Source organism: Equus quagga, chromosome 11 (genome assembly GCF_021613505.1).
Source record: "Equus quagga isolate Etosha38 chromosome 11, UCLA_HA_Equagga_1.0, whole genome shotgun sequence".
In the NCBI taxonomy this organism is placed as follows: domain Eukaryota; kingdom Metazoa; phylum Chordata; class Mammalia; order Perissodactyla; family Equidae; genus Equus; species Equus quagga.
Window position 1 is genome coordinate 90,099,828 of NC_060277.1, and position 17,983 is coordinate 90,117,810.

At 36.1% G+C, this 17,983-nt stretch overlaps 1 protein-coding gene across 13 annotated transcripts in view; it reads left to right on the forward strand.

Moving 5' to 3' along the window:
- The window catches only part of SPAG9 (sperm associated antigen 9), a 126,467-nt gene that overhangs the window by 86,323 nt on the left and 22,161 nt on the right, over nucleotides 1–17,983 (forward strand). For 7 of the 13 annotated variants that reach the window (XM_046674592.1, XM_046674594.1, XM_046674595.1 and 4 more), the window contains 13 exons: nucleotides 5,640–5,697; nucleotides 6,733–6,885; nucleotides 7,362–7,413; nucleotides 9,902–10,032; nucleotides 11,720–11,776; nucleotides 11,929–11,940; nucleotides 12,807–12,980; nucleotides 13,555–13,684; nucleotides 14,388–14,477; nucleotides 14,726–14,893; nucleotides 15,352–15,523; nucleotides 17,249–17,467; nucleotides 17,746–17,941. In XM_046674592.1, coding sequence (XP_046530548.1) covers nucleotides 5,640–5,697; nucleotides 6,733–6,885; nucleotides 7,362–7,413; nucleotides 9,902–10,032; nucleotides 11,720–11,776; nucleotides 11,929–11,940; nucleotides 12,807–12,980; nucleotides 13,555–13,684; nucleotides 14,388–14,477; nucleotides 14,726–14,893; nucleotides 15,352–15,523; nucleotides 17,249–17,467; nucleotides 17,746–17,941 — 1,612 coding nt within the window. The remainder of the gene's footprint in view (nucleotides 1–5,639; nucleotides 5,698–6,732; nucleotides 6,886–7,361; nucleotides 7,414–9,901; nucleotides 10,033–11,719; nucleotides 11,777–11,928; nucleotides 11,941–12,806; nucleotides 12,981–13,554; nucleotides 13,685–14,387; nucleotides 14,478–14,725; nucleotides 14,894–15,351; nucleotides 15,524–17,248; nucleotides 17,468–17,745; nucleotides 17,942–17,983) is intronic. The other 6 variants (XM_046674593.1, XM_046674596.1, XM_046674597.1 and 3 more) reach the window with 1 other exon arrangement.

The following is a 17,983-nucleotide window of genomic DNA, read 5'->3' on the forward strand; positions in this document are numbered from 1 at the left end:
AGTTAAGTCTGCAACAGAGATCATATGGCTTACAAAGCCTAAAACATTCACCATCTGGTCCTTTACAGAAAAAGTTTGCCAACTCCTGCTCTAGGTGATCTCTAAAGTTCTTTTCAACAATAATTACATGCTTCTGACTTGTGTCAATTGGCTTTGGTGTACCTTTCTTATAACTTAAGACTTTATAGAAATTGAAAACCTCACGGTATTAAAAACCATTGCCTTTGCAATAGATACTGGTCTCCAAAAAGTTTTTGTATGTATTAGTGTATTTATAATACAGACTATACTGTTCTCAAAAGGTGCTGTTTGTCAATTCTTCTAAATATAGAGTGGCCTTGCTTGCATTAATTGTATGTTAAGTTTATTGGTTATCAGTTATGTCCTTGATAGTTTAAAGTATTTTTTGAAGGAAACACAAATTCTGTCTAAACAGAGCTCACAGTATATCTAGTAAGAGAGATTGATAGTATGTAAGTAAAAGCGTTCTGAATTAGACATAGATTCCTACTGTTAAAGTCTGAGTAATTGGAAGCAATTGAATGAGCTTGGATTTCTCAAGGAGGGCTAAAAGAGCAATTCTTAAGAAACACTCTATTTTTACATTTGAGTTTACACTTTAACTTTACTTAACATTAAATTTTGCATAAAAAGTTCCTTTTTAGATTTGATTGGTTTAAAAAACTGACTTCCTGGCAAAATTGAGGGGCACATGCAAAAAATATTAGAAAGAAAAATTTGAAATGTTTAAAATTATATTCAAATTTATATACAGTAGAATTCACTCTTTCTGTTGAATTTTTTGAGTTTTGACAAACGCACAGTTGTGTAACTACTATCAGAGTCAAAATATATCACCCCCCTGCAAAATTCCTTGATGCTATCCCTCTGTATGTAACCAGAATGAAGTACTTTTTTTTTTTTTGAGGAAGATTAGCCCTAGCTAACTGCTGCCAATCCTCCTCTTTTTGCTGAGGAAGACTGGCCCTGAGCTAACATTCATGCCCATCTTCCTCTACTTTATATATGGGACGCCTACCACAGCATGGCTTGCCAAGCGGTGCCGTGTCTACACCCGGGATCCAAACTGGTGAACCCTGGGCCACTAAAGTGGAACATGCGCACTTAACTGCTGGGCCACCGGGCCGGCCCCCATGAAGTACTTTTTAATATAGTTTGTACACTCTACTGCCTCATAATCCAATATTGAATAATATAATTTTTGAGGTTAGTGGCCTCAAACTTTCTTTTTTGTAAGCCACATAGTACTTAGAAATAATTGTGGTCTTTTAAATCAAGTATTTTCTAAAAGCTTCCATTCTTTGTCAGAAAATTAAGCATAATAAATAGGGTAAATGTAAATTCCTGGTATTCTGGTTTCCTTTCCACTTTGAAAAGAAGAAATAGACTGTAAACTACTTCCCCCCCCCTTTTGAAGATATCAATATATTTACCTCTAGAATGTTCCACATTAGAAGATTTTAATATGTTATCTTAAGTGTAGTGACTTATGCCTACATAAATACTTTTTGGTCAAAGATGATAAGTGAAATTTCCAAGGCCCGTATTTGTTCTATGGCTTCTCTTCCGTACAATTCAGAATATAGTTAAACTAACAAAATTGTTTCCCCAAGTTCTTTAATTGACCTTGGGTTGATAAATAAGTACAAAGTCCATTTCTATGATTTCATTATTCATTTTTCTAATTACTATATTATTGTAAAACTCTTGTCTTGTTCAAAAATATAAATTTTTGCAGTTATTGTACATGCACTGAGTACTTTTTTCTAATTTCTTTTTTCTGATTTTAATAATTTAAAAGAGATAACCCCCCACATGCAGTTTATTCTGTATCTTGATTGGAGTCTCATCCCTTGACTTTCTTATTTTCATTGATCCCTTTCTCCATTTACTTTAGTCACTTCCCATGGCCACATTCTAGAACTTGGAAATCGCATTCATACACCCTATGAGTGGGATTTTGTTTCTCTTGATTATCTTCTATATTTTCAACTTCACTATCTTCACTAACTTCTTCCTATTATCGTTTAACACGTTCAGGTCTTTTCCATTTAAAAATAAAAATACTGGTCTCCTCTGACTCTATCTTCAGTACCTTTCCACTCTACTGCTCACCCTCCTCCCGTATCTAGTCACACTTTTATGCAGCAGTGTTGATGAGGTGTCTGTTATGTGCCTGGCACTATTCTAGATGCTTGTGATACATCAGTTAACAAAACAGACCCCTTGAAAGTATGGCTACTTTTACTGGCCAGGTTCCCCAGTCCCCCTGCACTTCATCAGACTGCAGTCTGGCATTCTGCCCCACACTCACCTTTCCTGAACAACCTTCTTTTTTGCTGTATCCAGTGGTTTGTTCTCAGTTATTTCACGTGACTTCTCAAATAACATTTGTCTTTCAAACTGTCTTTGCTGGGCTTCTGTGATATCAGACCTTCCTGCATTCTTTTCCTGCCTCTGACTATTCTTTTTCAGTTTTCTTTGCAGGATCCTCTTCCTCTGCCCATCTTTCAGATATCAGTGTTCCTGTCCAAGGCCTACTTCTTTGTTTGGGAAATCTTCTTTGCTCTTGTTTCTTAGCTTTCATGGCTAATTGCTCCAAAGTCTTTATCTCCATCCAAGATTTTTTTGTAGAGCCCTGGACTGTTACTTCCAAGCAGCCCACTAGATACCTCTAAGGTGATTTGGGGGGCTTTATACTTGATACATCTGAAGCTCGGTTCATCGCCATCTTTCTTGTCCTCTCTCCCAAGACTGTTCTTATACCGACATGTACTAACTCAGTAATAAATGTAAATGAATGAGCTCACCATCCACTCAGTTCTCCATCCTAGAGCTCTTTTTCTCCCCTCACAACCAATCATGAAGGCTTATTTGCTCCTTTTCTTAAAAAAAAAAAATCTATATATCTATCTCTATATGTATCTCCTTCTTGCCTCTGCTTAAATAGCACATCCTTCTCCAAGAATTCTGCTTTGATCCCCTCGTTAAAGCTTAGTTGTCCCTGAAATGTATGTTCTCATGGGACTGCGTTTTATTTATTATGCCACTCTTCATACTCTACTGTAATTTTTTATGTACCTGTCTCCCTGGATAGACTATAAGCTCGATGTGGCCAAGACAACTATGTCTTTTGCTCACTGTTGAGTCTGTAGCACACAACATAGCAAGTAAACGAATGGATCGTTAAATAGTTCTAACAGTTGTATTTCACCTCGAAATCTGTGATTCTTTACCTTTTGGAGTTAAAACTCTTTTACAGGAGAATTTGTAAGAGAGCAGTGTACTTTTGGAAAAATGCACATACAGAAATAGGTAAAATTGTGCATACTTTCTCAAGGGATTAACAGGTAATTCAGAAGCCCATTAATGAACTTAGCTTGAGAACCAATGCTAAAATCCGAATGAGACATCATTAATTTTAAAAACTGTCAGGCAGTTTTTTGCTTATTTTAATAGGTAAAGTTTCCAAATATGTTAGACCTAGATTTCTGCTTGGTTGAAGTCTTGAATAGAAACGGGGCCACTTCAAGTTATGTTTTTCTTATACTTATGAGTTAGTTTTTATTGATACATTTCAAAGTGAAAATTTTGGACAATCCTATTAATTATATATTAAATTTATATATTAGATTTTAAGAGAACTCATCATTGGGAATGTCTAAACTTTAAAAACTACATTATAGGATATGATTCCCATATAGTACATATTCCAAAATTTTTCCCTCTTTAGTATTTACACTTTATTGTATTTAGTTAATGGTTTTTCTACATCTTTTCAATTTTATTGTCTCCTCTCTCATTTTGAAATAAATGAGCATAGCTCTTGCTTTCTGAAAACAATCTAATTGAGATTCTCATTCATTTTTCTCTTGGGCTGCTCACCCAGGGGAATATTCTGGTGTGTATGCTTTTAAATACTTTAATGTTACTGCTTTTTAAGCTAGGCGTTTTTGGCTGCTGTTCTCATTTAATGCTTTCTCATCATTTTTTTCTGCTCAACTATTTTTTTTTTTTGCCCTGCATATATTTTCAGCTTTTGTGCTTATCTCCCTATATGTTTGAGAGTTTATAGCAGACATAGTCATTATGTAAGCTTTTTTCAACCAATCTAAACCCGATTTCTTCTGACTCTGTAGCTTTATTGAAAAGTTAACATTAGTATTTAAAGCAAATATTTCAACATATGTTGCCAAAATTCATTTTGGAATTGGAATTTAGAAACTTTTTTAGTTTGTCTTTGTTTGTAGTTTTTAGAGAATGCATGGATGATTCAGTAAGCTACTATTTCTGATATTTAATTCTTCATGGTAGAAGTACCCTGATCTTTGAGAATATTTGAGATAATTATAATACAGACAAAATATGAGTCCATATGTGAGTGTTGAATTTTTAGCATTCCTAGGTTGGTTTTGTTTTGAATTATCTTTAAGTCTTTTGAAATATTATCCTTTTTAAAATAAAGGGGCATATTAACTCTTTTACCTTATGTATTTTTCTTTAGAAATATTTCCTTCCTGTTTAGCTGGGTTATGAATATTACTTCTTCCATTGTATGTGATTTTCCAATATTAACTTAGGATAAGTGAGTGGTGGCTTTGCTTTTTTTGTTTTTGTAACTTTTTGAGATATATTCCTTAGTGTATTTGTATTGTTTTATTTCTTCACTTTCTTAAGAGTAGCAAATTAAATAGCTTTCTTCTCTCTAAAGATCACTACATTGGATCTTGCATTGAATGGTCTACCTGCCTGCCTTACAGTACTCATTAAATTATTAAACACGATTCTGTAAAGTGACAACTGAACATTATCATTTCAGAGATGGCACTTTGAAGGAAACTTAATATTATTGATCTGCGGTTTTCAATCTAATTATATTCGATTTTATTGTGCAAAAGAATTGATAAAGCATTTTTTTAGGTATAACATATTAGAGCATCCTTATGAAGGAAATCATCTTAATTTCTGTCTTTTGCACATCTTTATGCATTAAATCATAGCATTGTGATTCCAGATGTTTTTCATATCATGCATAAAACTTTACAGATTAATGATCTATTTTCATGCTGTTTCTTACGTAAAACATTTCTTGTTCTTTGTTTTTGCTTTACATGGAATGCATGGGCTTTAAGACCATAATTTCTTTGGTAAGGTTTCATCTGCATTGGGGTTCTGTCTTTCTTTGGCCTTGTTTCTGCCTGTTCTTTATTAATAAGGCCTAATCTTTAGGCAAAGGCCACAGTACCAGCTGTGATTTGGAAACAATTTCTGATCCATATATGCTATTCTTTTCTTCCCCCTAAATATTGCTACTTTTTAGAATATTTGGCAGAAAAGTCTTGATCCTTTTGAAATATTATCTATGAGAAACTAAATATAGACTAGCTAAGTTATAAAGAATTGACTAATAAAATCTTTAGCTTTATTTTTTGATGGATAATTATTTATAATTTTATAATCCACTCAAGTAGATACAGCAAATGAAATTATAGACAAAATGAGACTACTACAGGACAGATAAAATTTATGAAATAAAATTTGCAACTACAGCTTATTACAAGTTTATATAATTTTTGATAAATTCATTTTCAAAGTTTTTATCCTTTTTCTTTTGATAGGAATGGGTCGTGAAGTTGAGAATCTTATATTAGAAAATACACAACTGTTGGAAACCAAGTAAGTATGTACAAAATTTTAACAAGGATTAAAAGATTCTGAATTTTCTTCTTGTCCAAGTCAATGACGCTCCTTCAGTTTAACACAGCACTAATGCAGTCTCACTACCCCATCTCATTCCCCTTCTCTGCGTGTGGGTTTGTGCATGCACGCACATGCAAGCAAATAGGTAATGGGACAAATTTCACTGATGGATATGTTTCATGGCTTTGTTTTTTGCAGAAACAGATTTTCATCTCCTTTCTACTCTACACGTATCCATGCATTTCTCGTTATCTTCTGGGTGTGTCCTATGAGTTTTTTTGCTCCCTCGCCTGGGTTGTCTATTTTCTTATCTCTTCTCTTGGGGTTTATTTTATTTCTGCATAAATGTTTTGATCTATACCCAGCCTGCCTCTTCAGAGCTCTCCTCCATAGTTGTAGGTTCTCAGGTACAATTTGTGGGGTCTTAGGCCCTCAAACACATTTGAATCTTGTTTAGTGGGTAAGGTCCTGAGTCGTGTGGAAAAACAGATTGGACTGCTTTGTTAATTTGCTGTATATCCAAACAGAATGCAGCTATAATGAGGTCCTATGCCCACTAGACCCAAGAGGAACTAAGTCGTAGATTTTTTTTCAGTTTTTTTCCAGTTTAGATTTTGTTCTCATTAATTATTAAAGGTAAATTCAAGGATTAATTTTAGGTAATTAGTTAGGTAATATCTTTTTAGAATTTACTAACAACACTACCCTTATGGATGCTGTTTTTTAAAAGTTTAATCTTACTTAATTCTGACATTTTTATTTGTTGGTGGTCTGCCTTGCTTTACCTGTTTATTCTTCATTTGATAAGTGGGAAGAGTAAATACTTAGGCTGTTCCTCTCTATTTTTTTTTTTACCTTTGTCTGCAAACAACATCAGGTAGAATACCTCTAAAGTATTCAATTATTATTCAGCTTTATGATTATGTAGTTACTTTAGTCTACAAGAGAAAAAGCTGAAAGATGGCAAGGATATTTGTTTGTAATGATGCACTTGAAATATGTGTTTCTTAGAAATGCTTTGAATGTAGTGAAGAATGATTTGATAGCAAAAGTAGATGAACTGACCTGTGAGAAAGATGTGCTGCAAGGGGAGCTGGAGGCCGTGAAACAAGCCAAACTGAAGCTGGAGGAGAAGAACAGAGAGCTGGAGGAAGAGCTTAGGAAGTAAGTTTTCGTTATGTTGTTCTGAACCAAACTCTCTTTGCCAGGCTGCCACAAAGGGGTGTAGGGGTACCCTGGGACCCATGCCTTCTGCCCTCTCGAGCCAGGAAGGGCCAGGCGCTGCCTGGCATGGACTGAAGTGCCTGGCTGATTGCCTCTGCTGTGAGCAAGCCCCTCCACTTACTGACTTTTCTCATTTTGTGTATGTCATGATGTGAAAAAAGTTAGGACTGTTCCAATGTTGCTAATAAGGAAATTGGAAACATTCATTTTTTTCCTTCACCCAGCTTTCTGTTATACCTGTTTTTTTTCTGAGAACAGTGCTATGAGAATGTTCTCCTAAAAGAATACAGCTAAATCCTCTGTTTGGAAAAAGAAAAATAGTCATTTAATGGTGGTTAAAATTTTTGACCTACTCTTTCATTCTTTGAAAGGATGAACTCAACGCAAATAACGTGTCTTGGTTTTTTCCCCTCTAGAGCTCGTGCAGAAGCTGAAGATGCAAGGCAAAAGGCAAAAGATGATGATGATGTAGGTTTATAATTTTGGACTTTTTTTCTTACCTTACCACATTTTGGTATTTTGGGGAAATCTTGCTAATTAAGCTTTGAATATAACATTGTAAAGACAAAAAAGGAAGTCAGAAGACATGTTTATGGTCATGAATAGGATAGCTCATGCTTCCACATGGTATCCAGTGCTCAGCTTTCTAGCTACATGTGTTGTGCTCATTTTTCCTCTGTGACTCTGCTCTGACCTGGGTTTGCATGTTCAAGCTGAAGGACCAACTGGGATATTTTGGAGTTTTTTGTTGTTGTCTGCTTTCTTTCAGATTTTGACCTAGGAATTTGAAAGCTTTATTAATAAAAATGTTTAATAGTATTAAACATAAAAAGATGAATTCTAGAAGTTTAATACTAGGCAGTTAGCCCATATTGTTGTCAACATATATAAATATAAAAGAATAAATATGAGCTTCTTGCCAATATTGTTAGCGTACTAGTTATTCGTTCGTAACTAGGTTATCATTCCTGTAACAGATGTTTGCTGATCAAATGTCACACCTGAGAGAGATGGTGTCCTGGACAGAATGATTATTTGGTGCCACTTCAATCTCTTATTTGTATTTTTTTATGTAATATTTGATACATATAAAAAACATGTAACGTGTAAGCTGTGAATAATAACATTACATTACAATAAATGAACATTGTGAACCTACCACCCAACCTAAGAACTATAACATTATCAGACATTGAATTTACTCTGTGCTCTGCCCCTCCCAAGGAAACTACTATCTTATATTTCTCAGTTTCTTACCTTTAAAAAAAAAAATGTTATCATGTCACACACATACAAGGTATGGTTTAGTTTTCTTTTTTTTTGCATTTTATACTGTATTTAGTCTTGGTGTTACTGCACAAAAAGGGGTTTCTCTGCCTGACGCACATAAAAAGCCAATAATTACGCCACTGGCTGTTGAGAAAAGGAAAGGCTTTATTGCCAGGTTGACCAGCAAGGAGACAGGAGGCAAGCCTCTCAAATCTGTCTCCCCCATCCAGGACTTGGGGCACAGTCTAAGAGGTTAGGGGGAGCAGGCTGTTACGCAGAAGCGCTGATGGGGCAGGTTTTGATTGGAGGACTTTAAACATTTATGGTAAGATGTAGAAGGGGCATTAACACTGAATCTTCCTAGACAGCAGACCCCTTGTTTCTGATGAGTCCAGCTTTCAAGTTCCAGTCCTTTGCTTCCGTGGGGGGCAGAATCTTTGGTTGACAGTATTATTTCAGGTCAAGATTTTCTCCTCTGCGCACACTCTGGCTACATGGCTTGCAATTTTTGGCTCTGTACAGCTTTTAACACTCTGTTGATAAGATGGGGTCAGTTTGAACTAGTCCCGTGGTTACATTGGAGACTTGCTTCTTTTACTTAGTGTTATGTTTTTGATATCCACCTGTGTTGTAGTATAGTGCTGTAGTTCATTCATGTTCGCTGCTTTATAATACCCCATTATATGAATATATGACAGTTTTTGTATCTGTTTTCCTATTAATGTTTAGGTTGTTTTCAGCTTTTACAACCATAAACAATGTGATTGTTATGAACGTTATGGTACAGGTCTCCTGGTTTCTCCAGGTTATGTACCTGGTAGTGGGATTGCTATGTTGCAAACACAAAGTCCTTTAATCATTTGTTCTTTAACTTTTGTTTAAAGGAGAGGCCAAGTTCTGTGGCAGGAGGACAAAGGAAGAGACTGCTGAGGGCTAAGCTCAGTCTCTTTCTTACTGTCCCAAGCCTTTCAGCTTTGATCCAAAATGTGCATACTCCACTCAGCAAAATAAAAGCCCTACAGTTAAACCAACCTTCCTCTCAGAAGAGCCTTTAGAAACCAGCAAGAGAAGCAAGTTGACTGGAGCATGGCCTTCTGGGTTTTACCCTATTCACATTCCCTATTCTCCCTAAGAAGAATTCTGGTTAATAGAGTGGTCTCCATCTTAATTGTATTAATTAGAGTTGGGTACCTTGGTAGTAACTTTCCAGTAAGTTTACATTTTGCACTGTCCTTGGGTGTATATATGGATTGGTAGTTTGATAAATGAACCCCTTTTGGAACTAACTTGTAACTAATTTCTGAATAACTAGCATTTGTTATAGAACATGAATTTAAAATAATGTTGTTAGAGCAACATTTCCAGGTGACCGTTTTAAATCTATGTAGATAACAGTTAACTTTCTTCATTTTAGTTCAAAATCTGCACTATTCTTTGTATTTCCTTTATAATACATTCAAATATCTGTATTTATATTCAGAAATTAAATCGTCTACCTCTTTTCAGTCATAAGTAATTATTTAAATCTCTTTATTGATTTTATTTTTATAAAGCCATTTTTATTTAAGTGATTCATTAGTTTATAAATTAAAGAACGTTTAAAAGCTTAAAGATTTTGCTTAAGTCTGAGATAATGCCAAAACAGATAAAGGCTTCCGAGTGATCTATAGTCTTTTTTTCATTATAGAGTGATATTCCCACAGCCCAGAGGAAGCGGTTTACTAGAGTAGAAATGGCCCGAGTTCTAATGGAGAGAAACCAGTATAAAGAGAGATTGATGGAGCTCCAGGAAGCTGTTCGATGGACAGAGATGATTCGGTTCGTATGAGAAGTTCCTCTGATGTTTTCTACTGTTGTTTCCTAGGTTTGAATATTCCTTCATTCACAGCTAGAGTCCTTCTTGGGGATCCAAGGCCCTTGCTCTGTTAATAGGAGAGACTTTCTAAAGTTACACTTGAAATTAGTAACAAAATGCGATCAAAGTGGGTGTCTTTTGGGCCAGTAAGGGCTCTTGAAAAATGTTTAGAAGTCCCAGGACTTCTAAAAGGCAATTGTGATGAACTTAGGGATGATAGTCATTTTTCAAAAGAAAATTTTCATTTTTCAAAATAGAAATTGACACTACTTTTGCAGTAAAGTTAGGAAAAGATATAAATTTCATCCATCACATAGGAAACTAAATCATTTTTACTTAGTATCTTCCTACAAAATACTCTTGCTTGATTTTCCTCCCTTTCTGACTATTCATGCAAAATGCAACTTCTGTTGACACCTATGTCAATTGGATCTTAAGTCTCACCTAGTGCTGCCATCTAACGGTCATATTCTTAGTAACAGTATTCCTTACTTTAATTTAGAAAAAGCTTATGAAAAGTTTGTAAATTAGTTGCCACCTAATTTGCCCAGATTTTTTAGTTTGGATTGTCACATCAGATTTACCAGTAACGGTGCACAACTGACACATTGTTTTAAAGTTTATGAATGTATTTCCTAACCTCCAACTTTTACTTCCTTATGATTTTATCATTTATTTAACAATTTATATATCCTTTACCAGAGTCATATGAGAACAAAGTATTTCATATAGCACATTTACAGTTTTGAAAAATTGTAATTGCTTATAACTGCTAAGAAGGAAGGAGATCAATACTCTAATCTTTATTTATTGGACAAAGAAACTAATGTACTAAGAAGTGTGTTCTTAACTCCAGCATTTAATGGGTACTATAAATAATGAATAAATATTTTAAAAACTGAGGCATATAGGCAGGTTCCACTTCTCATAACTATTTTTAATTCTAGCAGCCAAGTGGTAGTCAGCAAGTGAAAAGAAATGGTAACTTACTTTTAACTTTTTCCATTGAATTACAAAATGTTTTTAAAACATTAAAAAAAAATTTTTTTAAATGGTGGAAAGGGGGCCCTGATAGTGGTGACAAGATTCTTACCCCCTTGCTAAATCAGCTTGGAATGCCTTATTTTCTGAAATTTTGTTGAATTACCTATCAATCCACTTTATCCCTTTCCCTGATCGTCTTTTCAGTGATGGAAGAGTTTTAGTCCTGTGAAAAATGACCCATCAGAACAGTCAAGTTACAAGCTGTTTTGTGAGAGCTGGGAGTTAAAGCGATAGAGACCTTTATGTGAAGACAGGGATTTACAAGGCAATATTTTGCTAAAAGGGAGAGTTGGAGGATATCGCTTCAATAAAAATTTTTTAATATTAACATTCAGGCATGTTGACTGTCCAGCACAGGTGACAGCCTTGTCTCTCTCCGTAGATGGAGCTCTCTGAGGAAGGGATGATATGTTGTTTACCTTTGTCGGACGAGCCTTAGCAGACCGCCTGACACGGGATGGGCCACTTACCATTTACTGAGTTTAGTTGTTGACTCTCCTCTGTGTATCCCATGAACTTCTTGGGTTGCTTGTTTTTCAGATAGAAAGCTAGAACATCTCACTGATAACACAATTTTTCTTTCTTTTTTTTCCTTTTTTAATGTAGAGCATCAAGAGAAAATCCAGCCATGCAGGAAAAAAAAAGGTCAAGCATTTGGCAGTTGTAAGTATCTAACAACACATAAAGACATTAGACAGCACTTTGAGGCAAGAAGATTACAGTCAAAACTTATTTGTAAGAATGATTTTGTGTCTTCTTTCTTTTGCAAATGTGGGGTATATAGCTAAACTGAACTTCTTCTTTTTGATACTTAGTGTGCCAGCTCGGTAAGGCTGTTCTTGAGGACAAAAAATAATGCTATCGTAAGCTGCATCATGTTGGTTATGCATTTGGTGGAATCCTCTGCTAAATTAAATAAAATAATGGGGAATTGTTCGTAGAGTTGATAATTACCTGGCTCCTCATTAAATAAGTTACTGATTCACTGGTTGTGTGATTGTAAGGAACAGGGTGAAGATTAGAAATTTAGTATTTGTGGGGTTTGAGTAGTGTGTGTTTATGTGTTTTGGACTTGAATTATGTTTGTGCCAGAAGTACTGTGCATTTACTTTGTTGAAAACTTACCCCTTTTTGGTAAATCTGCTACTTAATAGAAGTGTTGAATTTTTTTTTTTTGAGTGATGTGAAAATAGTTATTTAAATTGAGCTTAATAAGAGGGTATATAAGATGTATGTTAAAATGGTAATATGTGTTCTTGTACTTTATTATAACTATTTTAGAACTGGCATACCAAGCTTCTGCTCAAACCATGCAGCCATAACCTTGCTGTTTAACAACCAGTCTTACTTTGCACCAAGTTGGAGCTAGCTAAGAGTACCATCTTATTTTATTTCTTCATTACGAAAAGTTCCCTGTACTTAAGAGCTTCTTCCTTTCATTATGGGAATTGTTAATTAAAGAAGAGGAATCTGCTACTCTAAGCAATAGTTTCTCTTTCCTGAATGTCTGAGTTTGGCTGTGAGTTATTGCTAAGGCTGCAGTGTGTGATAACAAAAAATCTTTTTGCAGCTTCTAACCCATTGCCTTGTAAAAGCACTCTGGAATTTGTGGGAAATTATGGATTTTTCTTCACAGTGCATGTAATGCATACAGTTATGCACACAAACACACATAGACTTTTTTTCTTTTTAGTTTTAGCCGACTTTTCAGCTCCTCAAGTAATACTGCTAAGAAGCCCGAACCACCTGTTAATCTGAAGTACAATGCACCCACCTCTCATGTTACTCCTTCTGTCAAGAAAAGAAGCAGCACCTTATCTCAGCTCCCTGGGGATAAGTCCAAAGCCTTTGATTTCCTCAGTGAAGAGTAAGTACTTTCCAGACTAGTGGTTATGCCCTAAATAAGTTAACAGTTCAGAATATTCTTGCCCCTGATCAGATCAGCTATAAGGGTTCAGATAAATCTACAAAGAAACTATGTCTGTAACTTGGCTACCTTTAAGTAAATTACTCATAGTCGACACCTTTTATGAAAATTGCATTTCACAGTTTTCCAAAGAGAAGGATTTTTTTTAATGTCTCATTTTTGGTATGACAACAGTGGTTAATGTTAATAGAAATGTTAAAGGCCTGTATTAACCTTTATCCTAATGTTTGAATATTTTGTTTGGTGTCAATAAGACTTGGTTTTCCATCCTGACTCTGCTACTCATTAGGTACATGAACTTGGGCAAGTTAACCTCTCAGAGCCCCAGTTTCTTTGCCTATAAAATGAGTGTGATAACCTATCTCAGAGGTATTAGGATTAAATTATATCGTGTCTATGAAGTATCTGACACAAAGGTAATTTTTTGTTGTTGTTTTTGCTATTTTAGCAGGAGAGGGGAGATAAGCTGTTTTATATTCACTTAATTAAGAAAAGAAATTTCTTTTCCTTTTAGAACTGAAGCTAGTTTAGCCTCACGAAGAGAACAAAAGAGAGAACAGTATCGCCAGGTGAAGGCGCATGTTCAGAAGGAAGATGGTAGAGTGCAGGCTTTCGGCTGGAGTCTGCCTCAAAAGTACAAACAGGTGACGTGTGCCCGTGGGAAGAGTTTCTGGGGGAACATGCAGGGAGAGAAGAGTGTGCCTGTGCACGAAGAGATCGAAACACATACCCCAGACCTGCTCGGTTCAAGCTGCATAGGCTTGGCAAACATTTAGAGAAGTGTTGGGGGCAGTGCTTTTCAGGCTGTTTTAGAAAACAGCCCTAGAGCTCAGAAGAAATGCCTCTGAGTCTGTGAGAAGGGAGAGGGGTCGACGGGAGGTGGCCGAGTGCGTGGAACTTGAGGTATCCTGCTCTGTTGGAATATCTGAAGATTTTGTTTTTTAAAAAAACAGCATCTATTGTTTACAAGTTTTAAAAAGACATTGTCGTGGAGCCTTTCAAACTGTTGACTTAAAACTCAATTCAGGTCTTCAGGAACTTTACCCATCTATTCTGTATTCCCTACCTGTAAACGACTCGACACATGCGTACACACACGCACACTCACTCCCTCCCACACACACACGAATTAGTGTGTCTCTTCTGAGCTCCCATAGCATCTTGTTTATTTTCTCTAATTGCCACTTGATTTTTTCTTATTTTTCAAATAAGAGTGACAAAATTAACTTGAACTTGATTTCAAAGAATAAATATGTAACAGCAGCGCTTGCTCATGTCTCAATGTTTCTGTCAGTTCACTTTTGATGAGGCTCACCGATGGCCTTCTCTCCCCTTCCCAATTATTAGGTAACCAATGGTCAAGGGGAAAATAAGATGAAAAATTTACCTGTGCCTGTTTATCTCAGACCTCTAGATGAAAAAGATACATCGATGAAGGTAAATTAATTTTGAAGTTGAAGGAAATGTTTCGTAAACTCTGGGTGGATCTTTTTCCTAAACCAAAAGTGTTTAAGTTCTACTTCTATGGATGAAGTTATTGTTCATTTTGTAGTTTTAGACTGGAATACTTTGAATATTAAAGGCTATGTTTATAATCATTAGATTTTTTAAAGAAATGTGAAAAGTTCTAAACATTTTTAAAGAGAAAATTGCTTAATACCTTTTTTATTTTTTAACCCAAAAAGCTGTGGTGTGCTGTTGGAGTCAATTTATCAGGTGGGAAGACCAGAGATGGTGGTTCTGTTGTTGGAGCAAGTGTATTTTACAAGGATGTTGCTGGTTTGGATGCAGAAGGCAGTAAACAGCGCAGTGCATCTCAGAGTAGTTTAGACAAGTTAGATCAGGAACTTAAGGTGAGTGCGTGCACTAACGTTTGACCTCCTTGGTTCTGAGACTATTAGTTTAGCTCTTGGATCCAAAACTTACTTCTGGATCCAACTTCTAATTAGGATTACTCTGTCCTTGCTTACTCCTCACCCTCTCTCTCTTTTTAAAATCAGTTTTACTGAGATATATTTTACATACAATAAAGTATGTATTTGAAATGGGTACAGTTCAAAGAGTTTTGACAAATGTATACACTTAGGTGACAACCATCACAATCAAGATATAGAACATTTTTATCACTAATCTGCTTTAACTGCTAGTTTTTAGTCTAATTAATATAGAAAGATGGTGTATTTTCAGCTTTTCAAATAATCTGGAAATAAACTTGAAATATTATTGCCCTTTACTATAATGGCACAGCCTTATGAATATTTACATGTACATATCATTTTAAACATTCATTTTTCTTACTTTGCCTACACAGGAACAGCAGAAGGAGTTGAGAAATCAAGAAGAATTATCCAGTCTAGTCTGGATCTGCACCAGCACTCATTCAGCTACGAAAGTTATCATTATCGATGCTGTTCAACCGGGCAACGTCCTAGACAGTTTCACGGTTTGCAACTCTCACGTTCTGTGTATAGCTAGTGTGCCAGGTAAGAGTGAGTCGTGCACCTCTTCCCACCGTCCACACCTCCTTCCTGGCAGGAACTGAGTTGGTTACTGGAGATATAGTTATGAACCACTTTCATGGAATTTATGTTCTATTTGGGGAAGACCAAAAAAAAAGTGGAAACAAATGACTAAATAAGATATTTTGGGATGTTTTGAAGAAAATAAAACAATGGTAATATGGGAGGCAGAGGACAAGGAGCTGTTTAGATTGATTAGTAAGGGAAGGCCTTCCAAAGTTCGGGATTAAATATTACATCATGTGAAAACATTAGTTTAAAATTTAAAGAGCTTCCTGATACATCTACACAATGGAATATTGATAAGCCATAAAAAGACATGAAATTCTGATACATGCTACAGCGTGGATTAACCTTGGAAACATTATGCAAAGTAAAATAACCAAACACAAAGGGACAAATATTGTATGATTCCACTTATATGCGCCATCTAGACAAGGCAAATTCATAAAGACAGAAGCAGGTTAGAGATTGCTGGGGCCAGGAGACCTTGGGGAACAGGGAATTACTGTTTAATGGGTACAGATTTTCTATATAGGGCGATGGAAAAGTTTTAGGCATAGATAGTTGTGATGGCCTCACAACATTGTGAATGTGATGCCGCTGAGTTGTACACTTAAAAATGGTTAAAATGGCAAATTTTATGTTATATATATATGTATATTTTACTACAATAATATTTTTAATGTGGTATAAATAAAAACAGCTTTCTACATAAAGAAAACTGAAGAGATTCATCTTTATGTTGCAGATGCTTCATTTTTAAGTGTCTTACTAATATCTATGACACTGTGTACACCTAAGGGGATTAATTTTCATTTTTTTTTCCCTTTTTTTTTAAGATTTTATTTTTCCTTTTTCTCCCCAAAGCACCCCGGTACATAGTTGTGTATTTTTAGTTGTGGGTTCTTCTAGTTGTGGCATGTGGGATGCCACCTCAGCATGGCTTGATGAGCGGTGCCGTGTCCACACCCAGGACTCAAACTGGCAAAACCCTGGGCCGCTGAAGCAGAGCACGCGAACTTAACTACTCAGCCACAGGACCAGCCCCTAATTTTTTTTTTTTTTCAAAGATCTTATTTTTCCTTCTTCTCCCCAAAGCCCCCCAGTACATAGTTGTATATTTTAGTTGTGTGTCCTTCTAGTTGTGGTGTGTGGGACGCCACCCCAGCATGGCTTGATGAGCAGTGCTAGGTCCGTGCCCAGGATCCAAACTGGCAAAATCCTGGGCCACTGAAGCAGAGTGCATGAACTTACCCACTCAGCCACAGGGCCAGCCCCTGATTAATTTTTAAATAGTGGTGGAAGTCCATATTTCACATAGTAATCTTGATAGTTAAAAAAATTTTTTTGCTGCCTTGTCAGATATAATTAAATTTCATTGTTTTTAACCTCATGTTAGGTGACTGCTGAGGAGCTCGTGTTAAGAACAGAAGAGTCATTTCTGACATTTTCATGTTTACTTCTGCTTGCATTAATAGAAGTATTATCTTAATCTTTTAAGCTACTATCTCATTTTGTGAAGGTTAATTGAAATAATATTTAAAGTTGCCATCTTGGCAGTAGATTCAAATAGCTATTTGTCTCCCCTGCACACTCTTATTTCAGACCTATAGTTGCCTTAATGGAGAAAATGCTCTTTACAGGAGTTTACTTAGCTATTGAAAGAAGGTTGATCTTGTTTTTCAGGAGCGCGAGAAACAGACTACCCTGCAGGAGAAGAGCTGTCAGAATCAGGACAGGTTGACAAAGCGTCTTTATGTGGAAGCATGACAAGCACTAGCTCAGCAGAGACAGACAGCCTGTTGGGAGGCATCACGGTGGTTGGTTGTTCCACAGAAGGTGTGACAGCAGCTGCCACTTCCCCTAGTACCAATGGTGCTTCTCCGGTGATGGAAAAACCACCAGGTATCTCTGTCCTCCTTATGTACTATCTCTATAGGGTCCAAGCCTATCCCGGATGCCTCATGATGGACTTAGTTTAGATCTTAAAGTGACAAGGATGAAAGAGCTTGAAAGAAGATGCTGTCATTGACTGTTAAATGAAGTCAGGAATTCTCAATTTCATGATAAAGTGTGTGTAGAGGGGTAGGCAGAATGGAATTCGATAGCAGAGGTTTGTGTGGTGAAATTATTGGAAGAAAGCTCAAACTTGGAATAGTTAGCATGTTTTATTTATTCCATAGAAAAGGAAGCAGAAAATAGTGAAGTTGATGAAAATGTTCCAACAGCAGAAGAAGCAACTGAAGCCACAGAAGGCAATGCGGGGTCAGCTGAAGACACTGTGGACATCTCCCAAACTGGCGTGTACACAGAGCATGTCTTTACAGATCCTTTGGGAGTTCAAATACCTGAAGACCTCTCGCCAGTCTATCAGTCAAGGTACACAAATGGGTCAACAACTTAGGAAACCACATAAGGACA